Source organism: Sarcophilus harrisii, chromosome 1 (assembly GCF_902635505.1).
Source record: "Sarcophilus harrisii chromosome 1, mSarHar1.11, whole genome shotgun sequence".
NCBI classification, from domain to species: Eukaryota; Metazoa; Chordata; class Mammalia; order Dasyuromorphia; family Dasyuridae; genus Sarcophilus; species Sarcophilus harrisii.
The window spans coordinates 349,120,599-349,144,290 of record NC_045426.1 but is presented as its reverse complement, the minus strand read 5'-3'; the positions used below and the strand labels follow the sequence as shown (position 1 = coordinate 349,144,290).

Sequence of the window (23,692 nt, the reverse complement as noted above, 5' to 3'; positions counted from 1 at the left end):
GAGAAGCAAAACCCCAATGTCCTACACATATTACCAGCAAAGTTCACAGGCCCCAATTTTGAGAAATGGCATGTTACATATCCCTCTTCCCTCTTTTTATAATAGGGTATTGATTTTACCCTTCTTTCTCTTTAATTCTTGAAAACTTCACAAAAGAATCAGTGTACCCTGAGGATCTTTGTTTTTTATATTAAATTCACACCAGACAAACTGATCATCAAGAAATGAAATGGAAAATTATAGTAAGTGACTCCTTTCACCCCAAAACAGAAGTTAGCTAGAAATTCCTGGGCAAAAGGGAAGAAAGTACCATCAATAATGGGTCATTACAGAATAGTCTGCCAAATCCCATGCCTAGAGTCATCAAAAATGAAAGGATCCCTTAAAGTACCATTCCCTATTATGGACTAAAGGGGGAAATTTGAGATTGTGGCAGAAAACATGAACCAACATGATATAATAATGGAATATCACGGAAGTACCTAATACTATATCATAAATATACAGAATGAATCCTGAAGATCCTGTTCTTTTGAACCTCAAAAATCTTGGGGGTTAAAGCCCAAGAAAGAGAATCTAGAGGACGACAGACAAAATTGAGCTTGGCCCTAGAACAAAGTCTCTTGTGGAAGAGGAAGGAATTTATGACCAAAGAAGAATTAGAAATCATTATTGATCATAAAATAGAAAATTTTGATTATATCAAATTGAAAAGTTTTTGTACAAACAAAACTAATGCAGACAAGATTTAGAAGGGAAACAATAAACTGGGAAAACATTTTTCCAGTCAAAGGTTCTGATAAAGGCCTCATTTCCAAAATATATAGAGAATTGACTCAAATTTATAAGAAATCAAGTCATTCTCCAATTGATAAATGGTCAAAGAATATGAACAGAAAATTCTCAGATGAAACAATTGAAACTATTTCCAGCTATATGAAAATATGCTCCAAGTCATTATTAGTCAGAGAAATGCAAATTAAGACAACTCTGAGATACCATAATTCCTGAATTATGAATACTGAAATTCCATAAAACCTGTTAGCTTTTATTTAAAATGGAGAGATCTTGCAGTATATTTTGTGAAATGTGAAAAATGAGGTTTATAATACATTCTTTCAAAGATGAGTATAATAAATATGGGGATGGCCTTTAAGTTAAATAAAGGACATTTTCATCATTTCTAGTGAAAAGGCTAGAACTGAGTAGAAACACTGAAATCAAAATCTAGGAGTTCAAAGGTACTTGGAAAGCTAAATTTAACTGAATTTTAGAAGGAAATGTATGAAGATGTATTGCTAAGAGAAGAAATAAATGTTTCTTCAGAACTTTGATGTCTTCAAAGGGTATTGAAAAAAGTTTAATATGAAAAATACAGGTTCTCAGGCTATATTGATTCTGTTGTGAAGTTTTCAAGAATTAAAGTGAAAGGAAGGTGAAATCAATATACTATTATAGAAAGAAGCAAAAGGGATGCTATTTTTCATAATTAGGTTATGTGAGAAGAGTAAACAAACGGAAGAAAGGGTGAGATAGTGGGCATCACTAAGTCAATAAGAATTAATCATCTTGTTAAATAGCTCAGTGAATTGAGCACTGGACTTGGAAGCAGGAAGACCTGCATTCAAATCCAATCTCAGACATATAATAATGGTCTGACCTTGGGCCTGTCATCTATCCTGTCTTTGCTCAGGAGGCAACTTGGTGGCTCATTGACTACAGTACTAAACTTATAGTGAAGAACACTTGAGTTAAAACTCAGTCTCAAACAGTTAATAGTTACACAACTATGAGCAAGTTATTTAATTTCTATTTGACTTATTTCACTGGAGAAGTAAATGGCAAACCACTCAGGAAAACTCCATGAGCAGGATGGTCCATAGGGTCACAAAGAGTTGGACACAACTAAATTTACTGAAAAACAACCAAAGTTTCAGGCACTGTGCTAAGTACTGGGGACACACCCAAAAAAGGCAAAAGATAGCCCTTGCCCTCCAGTAGCTCACAGTCTACTGAAGGAGATGATAAGCAGCTAGTAATAAAGTAGCACAAATAGGAAATAATTAACAGAGGAAAGGCACTAAAATTAAGAGGAACAAGATAAATATTCTTTTCTGAAATAGACAATGAAGGGTACTGAAATTATCTAAGAACTTAGAAATAAATGAATCCAAATATCTTAAGCAGGAGAAAACAAATCAACAAGGAAGATACTACAAACATAAGGGAAGGAGGACTCTTTGGCATCTAAACAAATCCAAACATCTTTGAATAAAAGCTGCAAGATAAGGAAATTAAACAAAACCTAATAAGGAAAAGATACAATGGATTCTCAATACTGCAAGTTTGTGATGAAATGACTCAAGAAAAAAAAATTAAACCATGAAAGCCAAATGTATGGCCTTTATAATAGAATAGAAAAACTTGAATCCACAGTGGTAAGCCTCACCAAAGAAAGGAAAAAAAGAACAATGGCTTTGAAATGCAAATACAGCAAAACAAAGGACAATGGAGAACAAAAACATGAAGCAACAACTTTAAAAGCAAATATAATCCCTCTACAAGCCAAACATTGATCTCAAAAATAGGATGAATAGAGACAATTTCATGATTATATGTCTCCCAAGAGAACATGACAAATAAAAAAAGTGAACATCCTAAATGACTAGTCATGTCAATATAACAAAAATTATGAAAGCACTCATATCAATTTACACGTTTAATTATATCAGTCCAGCTATCAAATCAATACTTTATAAAATTCAATAAAATATAATTAAATTAATAAATCAAAGATAAAAAAGCAAATGATGTAGAATACTGGGGAAGAATAGCACTTGAAGACCACAAATTATATTATAAAGCTATGATCATTAAAACCATCTAGTATTGCTTACAAAACAATTCAAAGGAACATATTAGTAGAGGGAAAATCAGGCACAAGTGGAACTCAGTATTTCAGTATTGAAATAACTGAAAAACATAAATTACCTTGGGTATAATTCTATATTTGACTTTTTAAATGTTGGGAATACTTGGAATCAGTCTTGACAACACTAGATTTAGACCAACATATTATGTTATATTCTACAATAAATTCAAAATAGATATTTGACCTTATTATTAAAAACTGTATCATTAAAGTTTAGAAGAGAAGCAAATCAAAAGGCTTTCACAGCTATGAAATATTCTTAACCATAAAATGAATAGACAATTGCAAAAATTAAAATAATTTTGATTATATGAAACTGAAAAGCTTCTGTACAAACAAAATTAATGAATGCCAGATTAAAAAGGAAAGTAGTAGAAATAAGAAAAAGTACTTGTTTTAGATTTCTCTTATAAGGATTGTCCTACATAGAGAGATAGAGATAGATAGATGCATCATTAATAAATATGAGAGATAGAAATACATTTATGATTAAACCATTACTCAATAGATAAAAAATCAAAGGATGTAGAAAAAAAAAAAAAACTCTCCCAAGAACTGCAAAATCACACGAAAGAATGTTCTATGCCACAAATCATAAGATAAATGGAAATCAAAACAACCCTAGGCGTTTATTTCAAACCCAGAAAATTGAAAAAGATGACAAAAATGGAAATAGTCTATGTTAGAGAGTTGTGGGAACACCCTATCCCATTATTGGTGACATTGTGAATTAGTACAACCATTTTGGAAAGCAATTTTTTCAAATAAAGTACCTAAAATTTTCATATCATTTGACCTAGAGATTTCACCCCATCTTATACCCCAAGGAGGTCATCAATAAGAAGAAAGCTTCCATATGTATCAAAATATTTAAAGTAATACTTTTTGAGTTGGCAAAGAATTAGAAACAAAACATATGATTACCAATTGGAGAATGACTAAACAAATTATGACACTTGAGTATAATGAAATATTACACAAGTATGGAAAGATTCACATGACCTGATGAAGAGGGAAATAAGTAGAACCAAAATAAATACACAATGATTAAAACAATGTAAATAAAGAACAACAAAAATAAGTGAAGTTACAAAATTACAAAGAATACATATAGCTTCAAAGAAGAGACATGAGGAGATATTCCACAGCAACCCCTTTGCAGAGGTAGGAGGTTCACAGATGAAGTATATTGCATATATTTTAGACTTTTTCTATATATGATTATTTTGATGAGTGTTTTCTGTTTTTTCTATTTTCTCTTTGTTTTTGTATAAAAATAATCTCCCCTCAAGGGCATGGGGGAGGAATGCAAGGAATTTTGATATCTAAAAAACAAGTTATCTCAATTTTTTAAATAGAAAAATAATAAATTCTGAGTAATTTGAGTTGATGCAGGGGGAAGTAAATAAAACCACAATAAGTTATACATGGACAGTAATGTAGTAAAGATGTTTGTCTTTACAAAACATTTGAAGGCTTGAAGAACTTTTATCAAAACAACCTTTTCTCCAAAGAACTAAGAGGGAAGCATATTACCTATCTGCTGACTTAGAGAGGTCATAAATACAAGGTGCAGAAAGAGACATATGTTTTTACACTTGACCACTGTGTAGAATCAAAAAGGATTTCTTTTTCTTTCTTTTTTCAGTTTTTAGTTGTGGAAAGTTTGGGGGTGGGGGAAGAGAAAACAGTAGTAATTTTTAAAATAGTAACATTGCAACACATAAATTTTACAGAACAGAAGGAAATCCAGAGAGAAGTACAGACAAACAGGACAAGTGGATATGAAGTGGATATGAAATGGAGATTTTAAGATTTCGTATAAAACTTCTTTTTGTTTTGTGTTATATTTGGAAATGTATATTCCTCCTGCTAAGTAGGAGAAACTAGTTTTTCCTTGAAAAGATAATTAAAATATATTTAAAACTTAAATAATCCACAGAAAGAACATTCTAAACATTGATAAGAGTTCCCAGGTGATCAGATGGGGTTCTCATCCTTAATTATGTTTTTAAGCAAGCCATTACACTTGACAGAACCCCTTGAAATGGAAAAGCACCCCAAAATGAGACCGTGAGAAACATAATCCTAAATCTTTGTAGTTAGAAGTTTATTACTAGTTCTTCATTCCCTAATGCAGATGGTATTTAACAACCCAGATGTACTGTCTTGAGAGTCTTGAGACCTTGACAATCTGATAAGCTTAAAGAAACGCTGCTTGTTGCTGCCTGAGAATGGCCCCTTAGAGTGATAACTTTTTGCCTCCTGTTTAGAATAGAAATTCCTTTATTATGACAAATGTATCAAGAAACATTTTGATGTCTCTCTCTTCTTTCTATAAATATATGGCCCTGAGGCCAATCATTACTGACCCCTCAGTGTTGGGGTTGGGGTTTAGTCGCTAGCTAGCAATAAATGCTCTTAAGAAGTCATTATTTTGGCTGCCTTGTTTTTCTCTCTCCTGGGCACTTCACCCTTTCCATGAGCAAAGAGAACTGGATATATTAATTAATACTATGTGTCTTCCCAATACTTCCTCCATTAAGTAAGTTTATTTTTGTAAAATATTATATGGTTATGGACTTCCGGCCAAGATGGCGGTGAGGAGGCACACAGCTGTGTAAGCTCTGCATTTTCTCTCAGAATTCATCTCATTACAAGCCTCTGAATTAATGCCTGACTGAAAAAAAACCCCACAAATAGTTACCAAGAGAAGACATCCTTGAGATTCGCCAGGAAAGGTCTGTTTTTACTCGAGGGCAGGACGGTTTTAGATCTGCACAGGCTGAGGGCAGGCAGCCTGCAGCCGAGCAGACTGGAGGAGGTTGGGCTGTGATCTCAGCCGTCTCTGTGGGGAGAGCTTCACTACAGGATTGGATACTTTGCCCTGGCAGCAAGTCAGTAGCCCAGCAGAGAAGCTAAAAACACCTAGAGTGAAGAATACAACCTCAAACAGCTGGAGTTCCTTAGGACTGGCCACCCCTCCCCCACAGCGTCTCAGCACGCTCTCAGAGTCTCAGAGCCCAGGCACAGCACAGTCCTGCTAGTGCCTTGCTGCTGCCCCCTCAGTCTGTAGAGGAAGCTCAGTAACGCCACCCAGCCCCTCCCCCAAAAAAGCAGATTCCATTTGGGGTTTTTTTCCTTTTTTTCCTTTGCTAGTTTGTCTCTGATTCTTCTCTGACAAAATGAGCAAAAAGTTAAAAAGGACTTTAATGATTGACAGCTTTTATACAGAGAACAGACTCTAAACCTTGAGAAGACTAAAAACAGATTATTTTCAGGTGAATCCCCACGGGAGGAGATCATCTGTTCCTCAGCACAGATGAATCTCATAGAAGAAATTAAAAAGGCTCTCACAAGAGAACTAGAAGAAAATGGAAAGGAGAGGGAGGCTTGTAAGAGAGTCTGAGAAGTCATCTCCCCATTAAAAGACAGAGTAGATAAAGAAAAAAATCCTTCAAAAATAGGATTAGTGAACTGAAACAGAAAATAGCTCCAAAGAATAAATTGGGAAATGGAAAACATTCCATAGAACAAATTGACAATTAGAAAAAGATATAAAAAAGTGGAGTGAAGAAAAACTTCATTGAAAATAAGAATAGAACAAATGGAAATGAATGACCTGAGGAGACAAGAAGAATCAAGTCAACAAAACCAAAAACAAACAATGGAGAAAATGTGAAATACCTTCTGGGGAAAACAACAAACCCGGAAAACAGGTCTAGGAGAGACAACTGAGAATCATTGACCCAGAAAAAATACGATGAAAAAAGAGCCTGACACCATTTTCCAGGAAATTATCAAAGAGAACTGCCCAGAAGTCATAGAAACAGAGGGTAAAATAGACATTGAAAGGATTCATCGATCACCCACTGAAAGGGATCCTAAAATCAAAACACCAAGAAATATAGTGGCCAAAATGCCAGAACCCTCAAACAAAGGAAAAAACTCCAAGCGGCTAGAAAACCTAATTAAATATAGAGAAGCCACAATAAGGATCACCAAGATCTAGCAGCATCCATTAAAAGGTCGAAGGGCCTGGAATATGATATTCCAAAAGGCCAAGGACCCTCGGTATGCAAACCAAAAATAACTTATCTAGCCAGAATGAGCATCTTTTCTAGGGAAGAAGATGGTCATTCAACGAAATAAGTGAATTTCAATCTATTTTTTGGTGAAAAAACAGAACTTAATAAGAAGTTTGATCTGCAAATATAGAACTCAAGAAAACCAAAAAGGTAAAAAGAAATCTTGGGGAACTATATTTCTGCTAAAGATGTATAAAAATACATACCTTTATTCTAGAAATTAGAGGTGGAAAGGACATTGTACAGAAAAAGGGTAAAGTGGGGGTACTATATCTCCAAAGAGGCAAAGGAAACCCATTATATCTGAGAGAAAGAATGGAGGGGGATGGGAATATAGTGGTATTTTATGCCATAAGAATTGACTTTAAGAGAAAAATTTTAGACATATTTAATATATGGTGAAACTTCTCCCATCCATTGAAAAGTGAGAAGGAAAAGTGAAAAGGAAGGAATAAGCTAAGCAGAAGGGAAACAGAAACTGTGAGGGAAAGGAGCAAGATAGGGGAGGAACCTAAGGTGGGGAGGAGGGATACTAAAAGGGAGGGCTGTGAGAAGCAAGTGGTGCCACAAGTTAATATTGGAAGGGGTAAGGGGGAAAGAAGGAGAAAAGCAAAATAGGGTTAAAAGATGGCAAGTAATACAGAACTGGTAATTTTAACCATAAATGTGAATGGAGTAAACTCCCCCATAAAGAGGAAGCGATTAGCAGAATGGATTAAAAGCCAGAATCCTACAATATGTTGTTTACAGGAAACACACCTGAAGCAAGGAGATACATGCAGAATAAAGGTAAAAGGATGGAGCAAAATCTACTATGATTCGGGTGAAGTCAGAAAAGCAGGGGTAGCCATCCTGATCTCAGATCAAGCAAAAACAAAAATTGATCTAATTAAAAGAGATAAGGAAGGGCACTATATCTTGCTAAAGGGTAGCATAAATACAAGCAATATCAATATTAAAACATATATGCACCAAGTAGTGTAGCATCTAAATTCTTAAAAAAGAAATTAAGAGAGCTGCAAGAAGAAATAGATAGCAAAACTATAATAATGGGAGATCTCAACCTTGCACTCTCAGAATTAGATAAATCAAATCACAAAATAAATAAGAAAGAAGTCAAAGAGGTAAATAGAATACTGAAAAGTTAGATATGATAGACCTCTGAAGAAAGAAATGGAGACAGAAAGGAGTACATTTTTCTTCAGCAGTTCATGGAACCTATACAAAATAGACCATATATTAGGACATAAAAACCTCAAACTCAAATGCAGTAAGGCAGAAATAGTGAATGCATCCTTTTCAGACCACGATGCAATAAAAATTACACCAACAAAAAGCCAGGGAAAGTAGACCAAAAATAATTGAAACTAGATAATCTCATACTGAAGAATGATTGGGAAAACAAAAACATAATTAATAACTTCACCCAAGAAAAGACAATAATGAGACATCATATCAAAATGTGTGGATGAGCCAAAGGGTAATAAGGGGAAATTTACATTCTAGAGGCTTACTTGCATAAAGTAGAGAAAGAGAATAAGAATTGGCTTGAACTAAAATGCTAGAAAAGGAACAAATTAAAACCCCCAGTCAAACACTAAACTTGAAATTCTAAAAATAAAAGGAGAGATCAAAAATTGAAAGTAAAAAATCTATTGAATTAATTAATAAAACTAAGAGTTGGTTCTATGAAAACCAACAAAATAGACAAACCCTTAGTAAATCTGATTAAAAAGGAAAGAGGAAAAATCAAATTGTTAGTCTTAAAATGAAAAGGGAGAACTCCCACTAATGAAGAGGAAATTAGAGCAATAATTAGGAATTACTTTGCCCAACTTTATGGCAATAAATTCAACAACTTAAATGAAATGAAAGAATACCTTCAAAAATATAGCTTGCCCAGATTAACAGAGGAAGAAGTAAATATCCTAAACAGTGCCATCCTAGAAAAAGAAATAGAACAAGCTATTAACCAACTCCCTAAGAAAAACCCCAGGACCAGATGGATTTAATGTGAATTCTATCAAATTTAAAGAAAATTAACCCTAATGCTATAATAAAATATTGAAAAATAGGGATAAGGAGTCGTGCCAAACCCTTTTACGACACAGACATGGTAACTGATACCTAAACCAGGTAGGCTGAAAACAGAGAAAGAAAATTATAGACCAATCTCTCTAATGAATATCGATGCTAAAATCTTAAATAAAATATTAGCAATATTAGCATTACAGAAAATCATCCCCAGGATAATACACTATGATCAAGTAGGATTTATACCAGGAATGCAGGGCTGGTTCAATATTAGGAAAACTATTAGCATAATTGACTATATCAATAAGCAAACTAACAAAAACCATATGATCATCTCAATAGATGCAGAAAAAGCATTTGATAAAATCCAACATCCATTCCTAATAAAAACACTTGAGAGTATAGGAATAAATTGACTTTTTCTTAAAATAGTCAGGAGCATAAATTTAAAACCATCAGTAACATCATATGTAATGGGGAAAACTGAATCTTTCCCAGTAAGATCTGAGGAAGAAGGTTGCCCACTGTCACCATTATTATTCAATATTGTATTAGAAACACTAGCCTCAGCAATAAGAGTAGAAAAAGACATTAAAGGAATCAGAATAGGCAGTGAGGAAACCAAACTATCACTCTTTGCAGATGATATGATGGTATACTTAGAGAACCCCATAGATTCTACAAAAAAGCTATTAGAAATAATCCATAACTTTAGCAAAGTTGCAGGTTATAAAATCAATCCCCATAAATCCTGAGCATTTTTATACATCACCAACAAAATCCAACAGCAAGAGATACAAAGAGAAATTTCATTCAGAATAACTGTCGACAGCATAAAATATTTGGGAATCTATCTACCAAAGGAAAGTCAGGAATTATATGAGCTAAATTACAAAAACTTTTCACACAAATAAAGTCAGACTTAAAAATTGAAAATATCAAGTGTCTGGATAGATCGGAGCAAATATAATAAAGATGAAATATTCCTAAACTAATATATTTATTTAGTGCTATACCAATCAGATTTCCAAGAAAATATTTTAATGATCTAGAAAAAATAAAAAAAATTATATGGAATAATAAAAGGTCAAGAATCCAAAAGAATTAATGAAAAAATCAAATGAAGGTGGTAGCTGTACCTGATCTAAAACTATTATAAAGCAGCAGTCACCAGAACTATTTGGTATTGGCTAAGAAATAGATTATTGATCAGTGGAACAGGTTAGGTTTAAAGACAGAATAGTCAATATAGCAATATAGTGTTTGAAAACCCAAAGATCCTAACTTTTGGGATAAGAATTCATTCTTTGACAAAACTGTGGGATAACTGGAAATTAGTATAGAAATTAGGCATGAACCCACACTTAACACCGTATACCAAGATAAGATCAAATGGGCCCATGATTTAGACATAAAGAACGAATTATAAAAAATTGAGGAACATAGGATAGTTTCTCCAGACTTGTGGAAGAGGAAGAAATTTTGATTAAAGACGAATAGAGACCATTATTGATCACAAATAGAAAATTTTGATTACATCAAATTAAAAAGCTTCTTGACAAACAAAACTAATGTAAACAAGATTAAAAAAAAAACAAAAACATCTTAAGTTAAAGTTTTCTGATCCTCATTTCAAAATATATAGAGAATGACTCCAATTTATAAGAAACCAAGCCATTCTCCAATTGGTAAATGGTCAAAGGATATGGAACAGATAATTTTCGATGATGAAATTTGAAATCATTACCACCATATGAAAGAGGTTCCAAATCAATTAATGGGAGAAATGCAAATTAAGAAATCTGAGATACACTACACACCTGCGATTGGTAAGATGACAGGAAAAAATAATGATGATTGTTGGAGGGGAAAAAACTGGGACACTGATACATTGTTTGGAGCTGTGAAGAATCCAACCATTCTGAGAGCAACAATTAGCCCAAAAAGTTATCAAACTGTGCGTACCCTTTGATTCAGCAGTGTTTCTACTGGGCTTATACCCCGGAGATACTAAAGAAGGGGGGACCTGTATTGGCAAAATTTTGTGGCAGCCCTGTTTGAGGGTGAAGTGGAACTGAGTGGATGCCCATCAATTGTAGAATGGTTGGGTAAATTGTGGTATATGAATGTTATGGAATATTATTGTTCTATAAGAAATGACCAGCAAGATGAATACAGAGAAGCTTGGAGAGAATTATATGTACTGATGCTAAGTGAAATGAGCAGAACCAAGAGATCATTATATACATCAACAACGATACTGTATGAAGATGTAATCTGATGGAAGTGGATTTCTTTGACAAAGAGAACTAATTCAGTTTCAATTGATCAATGATGGACAGAAGCAGCTACACCCAAAGAAAAAAACACGGGGAAATAAATGTAAACTGTTTGCATTTTTGTTTTTCTTCCCGGGTTATTTCTTTCTTCTGAATCCAATTCTCCCTGTGCAACAAGAAAACTGTTTGGATCTGCACACATACCTTGTATCTAGGGTATACTAGGACATATTCAACATATATAGGACTGCTTGCCATCTAGGGGAGGGGGTGGAGGGTGGGAGGGAAAAACTGGAACAGAAGTGAGTGCAAGGGATAATGTTGTAAAAAAATTACCCTGGTATGGATTCTGTCAATAAAAAGTTACTATAATAATAATAAAAAAAAAGAAAAAGAAAAAAAATATTATATGGTTATTTTGTTTTCAAATATAGAGCCAACATCCTCAACAACATCCTCAGCCTGAATTAAGCCTATTCCAGAATACATTTGTTCAAGAATTGGCTGAAGACTTACACTTTCAAAGAACTGTTCCTTGATTAACCTTATTCCTTTTCCCTTCTTCACTTTTAAATTCAGTGTGGTTGAAATAATTTTATACTTCTGAACACTATTTTTTTTGCTAATATCCTTTTCAAATTATTCTATATGTGTGTTTGTATAATTATGTATTCACAAAATGTTACAGCTAGATGGGAGATTGGAAATAACTTCCTCCTTTTCAAGTGAAGAAACTGATGCTCAGAGAGGAGAGGAAGCACAACCAGAAATAGAACCAAGGTCTCCTAATGTCTACTTTTTTTCCCTAACATACCATATTTCATCATAGGCAGGGATTATGTCTTAAGAAAATCTGAATGCAAACTCAGGCATTCATTCCATTAAAGAACTTTGAACTTAGGATATTCTCCCTTGTGTGATAATATTGTGTGTGTGTGTGTGTGTATTATAAATTTTTTGAGAGTAGGACCTATATCTATCATTATTACATCCCTGTGTTACTCTGTTGCCTATATGCTATTTATAGAAGTATAAATGAGAATTTGAGTACTTGAGTCAAATGTGAATGGGGATGGAAACTCCCAGTACTCTCTCCATATACAAGAATTCTAAACCCCTATCTAAACATGATCTATGGCTTTTCATCTCACTTTCTGTCTTTTCTTACCTAATATCTTGATTACTCAGTTCTCTTCTAGGCCATTTCCTCTATACAAGCATTTTCTCCTCTTTTCCCCATCTTTACCCTTTGGTGAAAGAATTCAACTTTACACTTCTGATTTTAATGGTCATTCCTGCTTCTGATTTTATTGAGAAGACTTCTTGTTAAGGACCACACCTAAGTGCAAAACCCAGAAAGCTATAAAGGTTAAAGGACATGGTACCTGTAAGAGATGGGTTGGTTCTCTGAAAGCCCCCACAGCTGTGAATCACAACACACTTGAAGGAATTGCAAAGGAGCCTTTACTGATGCAGATGCTGCTTGTGAATTGGGAGTAAAAGGGAAGAGGAGGGAGGTCAGAGAATGTTACTACCTCTCAGTCTCCTTGTATTGTTATCATCTTCTCACAAGAAGGAATCCATTCTGCTGATAGTGATGAGAAAGGTAGACTCCAAGTATATAATGTATTTGTCCTTCAGTGATAGCAATGTGGGTTAAGATAGAAGCAAAACTTCCTGGCTTGGGATCCATCATTACTTTCCATGCTCTAGAGAAAACAAGGTTGAGAATGTTGTATCTTTGACTTCCAAATAACTGCTCCCTTTGTCTCTCCTTTAACTAGGATGGTTTGCCTGCATTGTGGTTGAAAGTTGGCAAGACACATATAAGATTTCACCTTAGAATTTTTTACTACAAATCCAGCGCTCTTTCCCAATTCCATAGTTTTCTGACAAGAATAGGTTCAATGAAAATACATAATGAAAAACCATAAATATATCATCATACATTATAATAGACCAAGAGGAAAATCATGTAATAGTAATAATGAGAGCTATTTAGTGAGCTTAAAAGTAGACTTTGCTGTGGCTTTTTGTGGGGAATCTGTGGTTGAATGAGGTTTCTGACAATTACAATTTCCTGTTTGTGTGTTGATTGTCCATTAGGCACCTCAATTCTCCCCCTGAAAGAGAGAAATTCCTCATTTGAAAGTTATTAATCCCTATGCAAACATGTCTTCTCTCCTGTTATTACATGCTATGCTAGTCTTTAAATTAGGGCAGTGAAATTATGGTTATGGTGAAAATGATCATTGAATTTGGAATGAATTTCATTTGCTACTTACTATTGAGGCTTAGATAAATCACTTCCCCTCCAATCTCCTCATCTACAATAAATAATAAAACATGTACTATCTACCACATGATATGACCATAAGGGGAAAAAAATGCAACATACTATATACTATAGTTTATAAATGGTAATTTGCATCACGTTATTGTGGTCATTATAGACTATATCTGTGCATCAAGAATCAGTTCCCACTGCTGAGTTCAGTGTGAATTAATCAAGGATAATCTAAGGCAACACTGAAGAAGGCTAAATTTGTCCTTCATTCTGTCCCATGTGCCTTTTTGCATTAATTGTCTCTCATCTTTCAAAACCCTTCCCCCCTACATATCACATTTTCCTCATCCTTCCCATTGGCTACCAAGACCTTTCCAGGTTCTGGTATTATTTTGAAAAAATCTAAAGTAATTAAAATTAGAACATTAGCAATTAATTCATAAGGACTCAAGACCCTTCATGTAGTATTATTTAAAAAAAATTTAATGCTAAACTGGAAGGAAAGAGGCTTCAATATTAAAATTTCAGATGCTGTAATAAGTGGCTTAGCCTTCAAATAAGACATAGAAAGTAACTTACTTAACTTACTTATTATTCCTAAGAATGATCTTAAATATCACTTTGGAAAGCAAATAAATTGTTGAGACAATTTCATCAGGAAGGGAGGAAGAAAGGAACGAAAGAAAAAAAAAAAGAAGGAAGGAAGGAAAGATGGAAGGAGGAAGGAAAGGAAAGAGCAAGGGAATAGGAAAAGAGAGAATAGGGATCACTTGAGTGGATTGATTGAGGAAAAAGGGTTGCCATGGTTTGACCTATATTCAGGGAAATTTTTCATAAATGAGTGGTGACAGCTAAAAGACTGAAGGGAGGTAACTTGAGGCAGGGAGAGGAATCAGAAGACTATTGTAAGAGTCTAAGCATAGAGGGGCGGAGCCAAGATGGCGGAGAAGACACACGCGTCTTTCTAAGTTCTTCTCTTACCCTCTTTATCAATATTATATCGAGCCTCAAAAATAATCTTGACTGCTACAATTCGTAAAGATAAGAAGTAGAACAACTCACCGGCCGAAGAAAATCTGCAGTCTCGCCAAAAAAGGTTGGTTCCGGGGCCAGGGGGGAGATCGGCGCAGACTGGGAGAGAAATTAGGTTCCGAGGAGAGTCTCAAACCCAGGGTGAAGGCACAGATCTCAGTACAAGCGCGCAGCCCCAACCCGCAGTACGGGGCTTTTCCTTGGGGCAGTTGTGATCCTGCACGGCAGGAGGACACAGCCCGGGTTAGCCTCCAATCTGCGCAGTGGGGAGCTCGGCTTGGGGCCATAGAGCTTTTCCAGGGCCGATTTGCATCAGGCAGAGACACTGGGCAGAGTTTGTGGCTGTCTGCGTTCTGCAGTCTGCGCTCAGCTGCTAATACTCACAGTCCCACAAGAGGCTCCGGCCTGGGCGGTGACACTTTCACCACTTAGTCTCTAGCCTAGGGCAATCGATAATCCACTCAGCCCTACTAAGCAGTTTGATAGCTCGGCCAGTGCTGAATCCACTTCCTGTTGGGGGAAGGGAAAACTCTCACCCAGAGCACTCCCATACCTCGGAGCCGGAAATCGGTTTACATCTTTCCCTGCTCTGCAGAGGAAGCTGGTAACCCCCTTGCCTAGGAGACCTACCCTAAAGGCTTTAAAACATGAATAAAAAGATGAAAAGAACAATCGACAGCTTCTATGCAGAAAAAGAGCAGGTCAGCAAACCTGAAGAGACCTCAAACAGCAAAAATGCATCAGACTGTCCTCCTTTACATAATGCTTCTCATAGAAGAGACCATTAAAAAGTCTCAAAAGAGAGTTAGAAGATAAATGGGAAAGGAAAGAGAAGCCTTACAGAGAGCAACAACTTCCTGAAATACGAATTGAAAAGTTAAAAATTCCCAGGAAGTGCAGGGAAACAAAATTAGTGAATTGGAAAAATAAAAATCTCAGGAAAGTAAGAATTGTGAATTGAAAAATAAAGAATTCACTAGAAAGTAGGATTTGTGGAATTGGAAAAGACAAAGAATCTGCAAGAAAGTAGGATCCGTGAATTGAAAAGACAAAGAACACGCAAGAAAGTAGGATCTGTGAATTGAAAAGAAAATAATTCACTAAAAAAAAATTAGTGAAATGGAAAAAATTCCACAGACCAAAACAATACATTCAAAACTCAATTGACATATACAGAAAGAAGTAAAAAAGCTAATGAAGAAAATAATTCTTTTAAAAATTAGAACTGAACAAATTGAAACTAATGATGCATTGAGACAGCAAGAATCAGTCAAGCAAAACCAAAAAATGACAAACTGAAAAACCATGAATTATCTACTTAGCTAAAATGACAGACTTGGAAAATAGATCTAGGAGAGATAATCTGAGGATTATTGACTTTCCGAAAACTATGATGAAAAAAAGAGCCTAGATACTATTTTTACAAGAAATCATCAAAGAGAACTGCCCAGATGTAATAGAACTAGAAGGTAAAATAGGCATTGAAAGAATTCATCGAACACCTTCTGAAAGAAACCCTAAAATAAAAACCCCAAGGAATATTGTGGCAAAATTTCAGAACTATCAGATTAAGGAAAAAATTTTACAAGCAGCCAAAAAACCATTTAAATACCGAGGTGCCAAATAAGGATCACCCAAGATCTGGCTGCCTCTACATTAAAGGAAAGAAGGGCCTGGAATATGATATTCCGAAAGGCACAAGAACTTGGGATGCAGCCAAGAATAAACTACCCAGCTAAGCTGAGCATTTTCTTCCAGGGAAGAAGATGGACGTTTAATGAAACAAATGGAATTCATTTGTTTCATTAGAAAAACCAGAACTAAACAAAAATTTGATCTCCAAGAATAGAACTCAAGAGATGCAGAAAAAGGTAAAAATAACTTTGAGAATTGTATTTCTGTTGTGATATACAAAAAATACATGTAAAATTTGATAGTACTTGATATAACATAAAAAAGGGAAGTAGATATGGAAAAGGGATGATGGCAGAACAAGGTGGGAAGGAGGGATAAAAGAGGGAAACCACATCCCACAAAGAGGCTAAGGAAACTTATCAATCTGAGGGAATTTAGAGAGGGGAGGAACATTGTGTGAATCTTACTCATCAGAGTTGGCTCAAAGGAAAAATAATTGACATTTGTTTTAGAGAAAATTCTCTCTCGCCCATTAAAAACGGGGGAGAGGAAAAGGAAAAGAAAAGAGTAATAAGGGAAGGAAGGGGAAAGACTCAAAGGGGGGAGGGAGGGATTATAAAGAGGATAAGTATCGTGATACAAGAGGGATACATAAGTTTAAAAGGGGAAAGAGGGTTGGGGAGGCAAGAATAAGTAAAGCACAATCTGGGGTTATTAGGATGGCAGGAAATACAGATTTAGTAATTCTAACCGTAAATGTGAATGGGATGAACTCCCCCATAAAGAGGAGGCAGATAGCGGACTGGATCAAAAGTCAGAACCCTACAATATGTTGTTTACAAGAAACACATTTAAAGCAGGGGGATACATACAGAGTAAAGGTAAAGGGCTGGAGCAGAATCTATTATGCTTCAGGTGAAGTCAAAAGTTAGGGTAGCCATCCTTATCTCAGATCAAGCAAAAGTAAAAATTGATCTAATTAAAGAGATAAGGAAGGAAACTACATCCTGCTAAAGGGTAGCATAAACAACGAAGCAATATCAATATTAAACATATATGCACCAAGTGGTATGGCACTCAGCTTCCTAAAGGAGAAGTTGAGAGAGTTGCAAGAAGAAATAGACAACAAAACTGTAATAGTAGGAGATCTCAACCTTGCACTCTCAGAATTAGACAAATCAAACCACAAAACAAATAAGAAAAGAAATTAAAGAAGTAAATAGAATATTAGAAAAATTAGGTATGTTGGATCTTTGGAGAAAATTGAATGGAGATAGAAGAGAATATACTTTCTTCTCAACAGTTCATGGAACCTATTCAAAAATTGACCATATATTAGGACATAAAGACCTCAAAATTAAATGCAAGAAAGCAGAAATAGTAAATGCTTTCTTTTCAGATCATGATGCAATAAAAACTACATTCAACAAAAAGTTAGGGGGAAATGGACCAAAAAGTAATTGGAAAGTAAACAATCTCATCTTAAAGAATGATTGGGTGAAGCAGCAAATTATAGATACAATTAATAATTTCACTAAGATAATGACAATGATGAGACATCATACCAAAATTTGTGGGATGCAGCCAAAGTGGTAATAAGAGGGAATTTTATATCCTTAGAGGCTTACTTGAATAAAACAGAGAAAGAAAAGATTAATGAATTGGGCTTGCAAACTAAAAACTAAAAAGACCAAATTAAAACCCCTAATCAAATACTAAATTGGAAATTCTAAATTAAAAGGAGAAATTAAAATATTGAAAGTAAAAAACTATTGAACTAATTAATAAAACTAAGAGTTGGTTCTATGAAAAGCCAATAAAATAGATAAGCCTTTAGTAAATCTGATTAGAAAAAGGAGGGAAGAAAATGAAATTAGTAGTCTTAAAAATGAAAAGGGAGAACTTCCACCAATGAAGAGGAAATTAGAGAAATAATAAGGAGTTATTTTGCTCAACTTTATGCCAATAAATTTGATAACCTAAGTGAAATGGATGACTACCTCCAAAAATACAGACTTCCCAGACTAACAGAGGAAGAAGTAAATTGCTTGAATAGTCCCATTTCAGAAAAAGAAATAGAACAGGCAATTAAACAACTCCCTAAGAAAAAATTCCCAGGACCAGATGGATTTACATGTGAATTTTACCAAACATTTAAAGAACAATTGGCCCCAATGCTATATAAATTATTTGATAAAATAGGGAATGAAGGAGTCCTACCAAATTCCTTCTATGACACAGACATGGTACTGATACCTAAACCAGGTAGGCTGAAAACAGAGAAAGAAAATTATAGACCAATCTCCCTAATGAATATTGATGCTAAAATCTTAAATAAGATATTAGCAAAAAGACTACAGAAAATCATCTCCAAGATAATACACTATGATCAAGTAGGATTTATACCAGGAATGCAGGGCTGGTTCAATATTAGGAAAACTATCAATATAATTGGCCATGTCAATAACCAAATTAATAAAAACCATATGATCATCTCAATAGATGCAGAAAAAGCATTTGATAAAATCCAACATCCATTCCTATTAAAAACACTTGAGAGTATAGGAATAAATGGACTTTTCCTTAAAATAATCAGCAGCATCTATTTAAAACCATCAGTAAGCATCATATGTAATGGAGACAAACTGCAACCATTCCCAATAAGATCTGGAGTGAAACAAGGTTGTCCACTATCACCGTTACTATTTAATATTGTATTAGAAACGCTAGCTATAGCAATAAGAGCTGAGAAAGAGATTAAAGGAATAAGAATAGACAATGAGGAAGCCAAATTATCACTCTTTGCCGATGACATGATGGTATACTTAGAGAACCCCAGAGATTCTGCAAAAGTTATTAGAAATAATCCACAACTTTAGCAAAGTTGCTGGTTATAAAATAAACCCACATAAGTCATCAGCATTCTTATATATCACTAACAAAATCCAACAGTCAGAGTTACAAAGAGAAATTCCATTTAAAGTAACTACTGATAATATAAAATATTTAGGAATCTATCTGCCAAGAGAAAATCAGAAACTTTATGAGCAAAATTACAGACCACTTTTCACACAAATTAAGTCTGATCTAACCAATTGAAAATATTAAATGCTCTTTGGAAAGGGCGAGCAAATATAATAAAGATGACAATATACCTAAACTAATCTATTTATTTAGCGCTATACCAATCAGACTCCTAAAAAACTATTTTAATGACCTAGAAAAATAACAAACAAAGTTCATATGGAAAACAAAAGGTCAAGAATTTCAAGGAATTAATAAAAAAAAATCAAATGATGGTGGCTTAGCTGTACCAGATCTAAAACTATACTATAGAGCAGCAGTTACCAAAACTATTTGGTATTGGCTAAGGAATAGATTAGTTGATCAGTGGAATAGATTAGGTTCAAGGGATAAAACAGTCAACAAATATAGCAACCTAGTCTTTGACAAACCCAAAGATCCCAGCTTTTGGGATAAGAACTTACTGTTTGATAAAAATTGCTGGGAAAATTGGAAACTAATATGGCAGAAACTAGGCATTGATCCATACTTAACGCCGTACACCAAGATAAGGTCAAATGGGTTCATGACCTAGGCATAAAGAATGAAATTATTAATAAATTAGAGGAACATAGGATAGTTTACCTCTCAGACCTGTGGAAGGGAAGGTTTTTATGACCAAAGCAGAACTAGAGATCATTACTGATCACAAAATAGAAAATTTCGATTATACCAAACTGAAAAGTTTTTGTACAAACAAAACTAATGCAGACAAGATTAGAAGGGAAGCAATAAACTGGGAAAATATTTTACAGTCAAAGGTTCTGATAAAAGGCCTCATTTCCAAAATATATAGAGAATTAACTCTAATTTATAAAAAATCAAGCCATTCTCCAATTGAAAATGGTCAAAGGATATGAACAGACAATTCTCAGATGAAGAAATTGAAACTATTTCTAGTCATATGAAAAGATGCTCCAAGTCATTATTAATCAGAGAAATGCAAATTAAGACAACTCTAAGATACTACTACACACCTGTCAGATTGGCTAAGATGACAGGAAAAATAATGATGATTGTTGGAGGGGATGTGGGAAAACTGGGACACTGATTCATTGTTGGTGGAGTTGTGAACGAATCCAACCATTTTGGAGAGTAGTTTGGAACTATGCTCAAAAGTTATCAAACTGTGCATACCCTTTGATCCAGCTAGTGTTACTACTGGGATTATATCCCAAAGAGATTATAAAGAAGGGAAAGGGACCTGTATGTGCACGAATGTTTGTGGCAGCCCTTTTGTAGTGGCTAGAAACTGAAACTGAATGGATGTCCATCAGTTGGAGAATGGCTGAATAAATTGTGGTATATGAAAAATTATGGAATATTACTGTTCTGTAAGAAATGACCAACAGGATGATTTCAGAAAGGCCTGCAGAGACTTACATGAACTGATGCTAAGTGAAATGAGCAGGACCAGGAGATCATTATATACTACAACAGTACTAGATGATGACCAGTCCTGATGGATCAGGCCATCCTCAGCAACGAGATCAACCAAATCATTTCTAATGGAGCAGTAATGAACTGAACTAGCTATACCTCAGAAAAAGAACTCTGGGAGATGACTAAAACCATTACATTGAATTCCAGTCCCTATATTTATGCACACCTGCATCTTTGATTTCCTTCACAAGCTAATTGTACAATAATTCAGAGTCTGATTCTTTTTGTACAGCAAAATAATGTTTTGGTCATGTATACTTATTGTGTATCTAAGTTATATTTTAATATATTTAACATCTACTGGTCATCCTGCCATTTAGGGAGGGTGGGGGGTAAGAGGTGAAAAATTGGAACAAGAGGTTTGGCAATTGTTAATCTGTAAAGTTACCCATGTATATATCCTGTAAATTAAAGGCTATTAAATAAAAAAAAAAAAAAAAAAAAAAAAAAAAAAGAGTCTAAGCATAAGGTGATGAGGGTTTGGACTATTATGTTACAGAGATTTAAAAAGACAGGATATTATATACTGGGGATGAGAGTGAGGAGTTAAACATGACACCTAGATTTCAAGCCTAGGTAACTAAAACTATGGTGGTGATCTCAATAGTAATATGAAAGTTAGGAAGAGTAGAGGGTTTGAAGAGAAAGGTAATAAGTTCCAAACAAAGTCAGTTTGAGTCATGTTAAGAATAAGATATCTATGAGATATACAGTTACAGATTTTCCATGGGCAATTGAAGATATGAGACATGAAGGAACAAAGGAGGGAATGGGGGAAGGAAAGAAAAAAGGAACAAAGGAATGAAGGAAAGAAGGAAGGATGAAAGGAAGGAAAAAAGGAAGGAAGAAAGGATGAAAGGAAGGAAAGGAAGAAGAAAGGAAAGAAGGAAGGAAGGAAAAATGGGTGGAAGGAAGAAAGAGAAGAAGGAGATAGGGAGGGAGAGAAGGAGAGAAAAGAATACTTGATGTTCTTGATATTTACAAAAAGTTTTCTTTCTGACTCAATTCCAGAATCACAACCACTAGGACATCATAAACACCAGGTTAAAAGATGAAGGTCTATTCTGTTAGAAGGTACCTGCCACCCTGTGTGGGGCCTTATTTCTTCCTACTGCCCTTTTCATGGCCCCAGCCACATCCTTATTTCTCAGACTATAGATAAGTGGATTAAGCATGGGAGTAAGGATAGTATAGAATACAGAGAGAATTTTGTCCTGGGCTGGAGTATGGTATGAATGGGGTAACATATATGTATACATGGCTGCACCATAGAATAGAGTTACTACTGTCATGTGTGAAGAACAAGTAGCAAATGCTTTCTTCCTTCCTTCCACTGAACTCATACGATGCACAGTAGTGAGAATTCTAGCATACGAGGCAATTACCACAGAAAAGGGAATCAGTAGCATCAGGACACAACACACATACATCACAGTCTCATAGAGAGCTGTGTCAGCACATGCTAATTTCAGTACAGCAGGTGCTTCACAGAAGAAATGGTTGATCTGTCGGGAATCACAGAAGGGAAAGCTCATTGTGATAGGGGTGAGTAGAAAGCCATCCAAAGAGCCGCCAAACCAAGAGCCAGCTATCATCATAAGGCAGACCCTTCGATTCATTAGGATTGGATAGCGCAGAGGATTACAAATGGCTACGTAACGGTCATAAGCCATGAGACCTAGCAAGAAGAATTCAGCCCCCACTAAAGTAACGTAGAGGAAGTGTTGAGCTGTACATCCCACAAAGGAGATGGTCCTTTGTCCCAAGATGTAGTCTACAATCATCTTGGGCACGATGGTTGAGATATACATCATGTCAATGAAGGAGAGATGACTGAGCAGGAAATACATAGGTGTCTGTAGGTGAAGGTCTATGTAAATCAAGAAGATCATAATCCCATTGGCCATCAGGGCCATGAAGAAAATAGCACAGACAATAATAAAAAGGAGATCTGAGGTTTCTCTGTTGCTGAAGAGCCCCACAAGGATGAAATCAGTGGAAGAGGTTCTATTGTACCCATCCATTGAAGTGATCAATCAAAGTGATAAAATAGACCTGTAGTCATGCAAAGAAATATTCATGTAATTGCTAATGACCATCCATTAAAATGAAAAAATATTAAAATCATGTACAAAGATATCAGAATTGTAAGTTAGGTAGTGGGTTTCAATGTAATAGAATTTATTCTGCTTTATTATTTTTTTATTATTGGTATTTTTAGAGTATCTTTAGCAATTGAAACATTCTAAAACAGTTTTTCAAATAGCTATAGCTACAGGCATGATATGATTATCAACAGGAAAACATTTTGGTTATTTGTTCTTTGAATTGAAATGGCTGAGGATTAATTTCTGAGACAGCTAATAAAATTACTTAACTTAAAGTTAAAATACATAGGTTGAAATCTCAGCCTTTTTACTTTTTGGCTGTGTGTCTCTGACAAGTTATATTTGTTATTATGTCATTAATAATGATGATAATTAATCTATAATGATGATAATAGAGACAGTTTAACAGAGGATAGAAAGCTAGCCACTGAGTCAACAAGTCTGAATTGAAGTGCTGTATCTCTCATGCTGGCTGTGTGACAATGGGCAAGTGATTGTCAATGCTGCAGGCTAAAATTTTAAATTGAAGAGCTGTTGTCAACTATATTGACAAAAATGAATTTCTTTACTCAGTATCCCCTACACTAATGAAATCACAGGCACAGATCAAAATATTAATATATTTTATTATAGTTATTGTCAACAATGATATCTAGTATTTATAGGACACTTAAGGTTGTCAAAATCTTTTTTAAATATTGTTTTATTTGACCTTGAGAATATTCCCATGAAGCAAGGATGTAAGTAATGTCTCCATTATATAAATGAGGAAATTGAGGTTGAGATAATTT

The 23,692-nt window shown here is 34.8% G+C and overlaps 1 protein-coding gene across 1 annotated transcript; it reads right to left on the bottom strand.

Annotated features, from left to right (window-relative positions):
• Positions 1-21,860: 21,860 nt before the first annotated feature.
• On the bottom strand, positions 21,861-22,829 carry LOC100925523 (olfactory receptor 2T1). The gene has a single exon (XM_003768694.2). It carries the CDS (start codon positions 22,815-22,817, stop codon positions 21,861-21,863), a length of 957 nt encoding a protein of 318 aa, XP_003768742.1. The 5' UTR covers positions 22,818-22,829.
• Between the last annotated feature and the right edge of the window lie 863 nt (positions 22,830-23,692).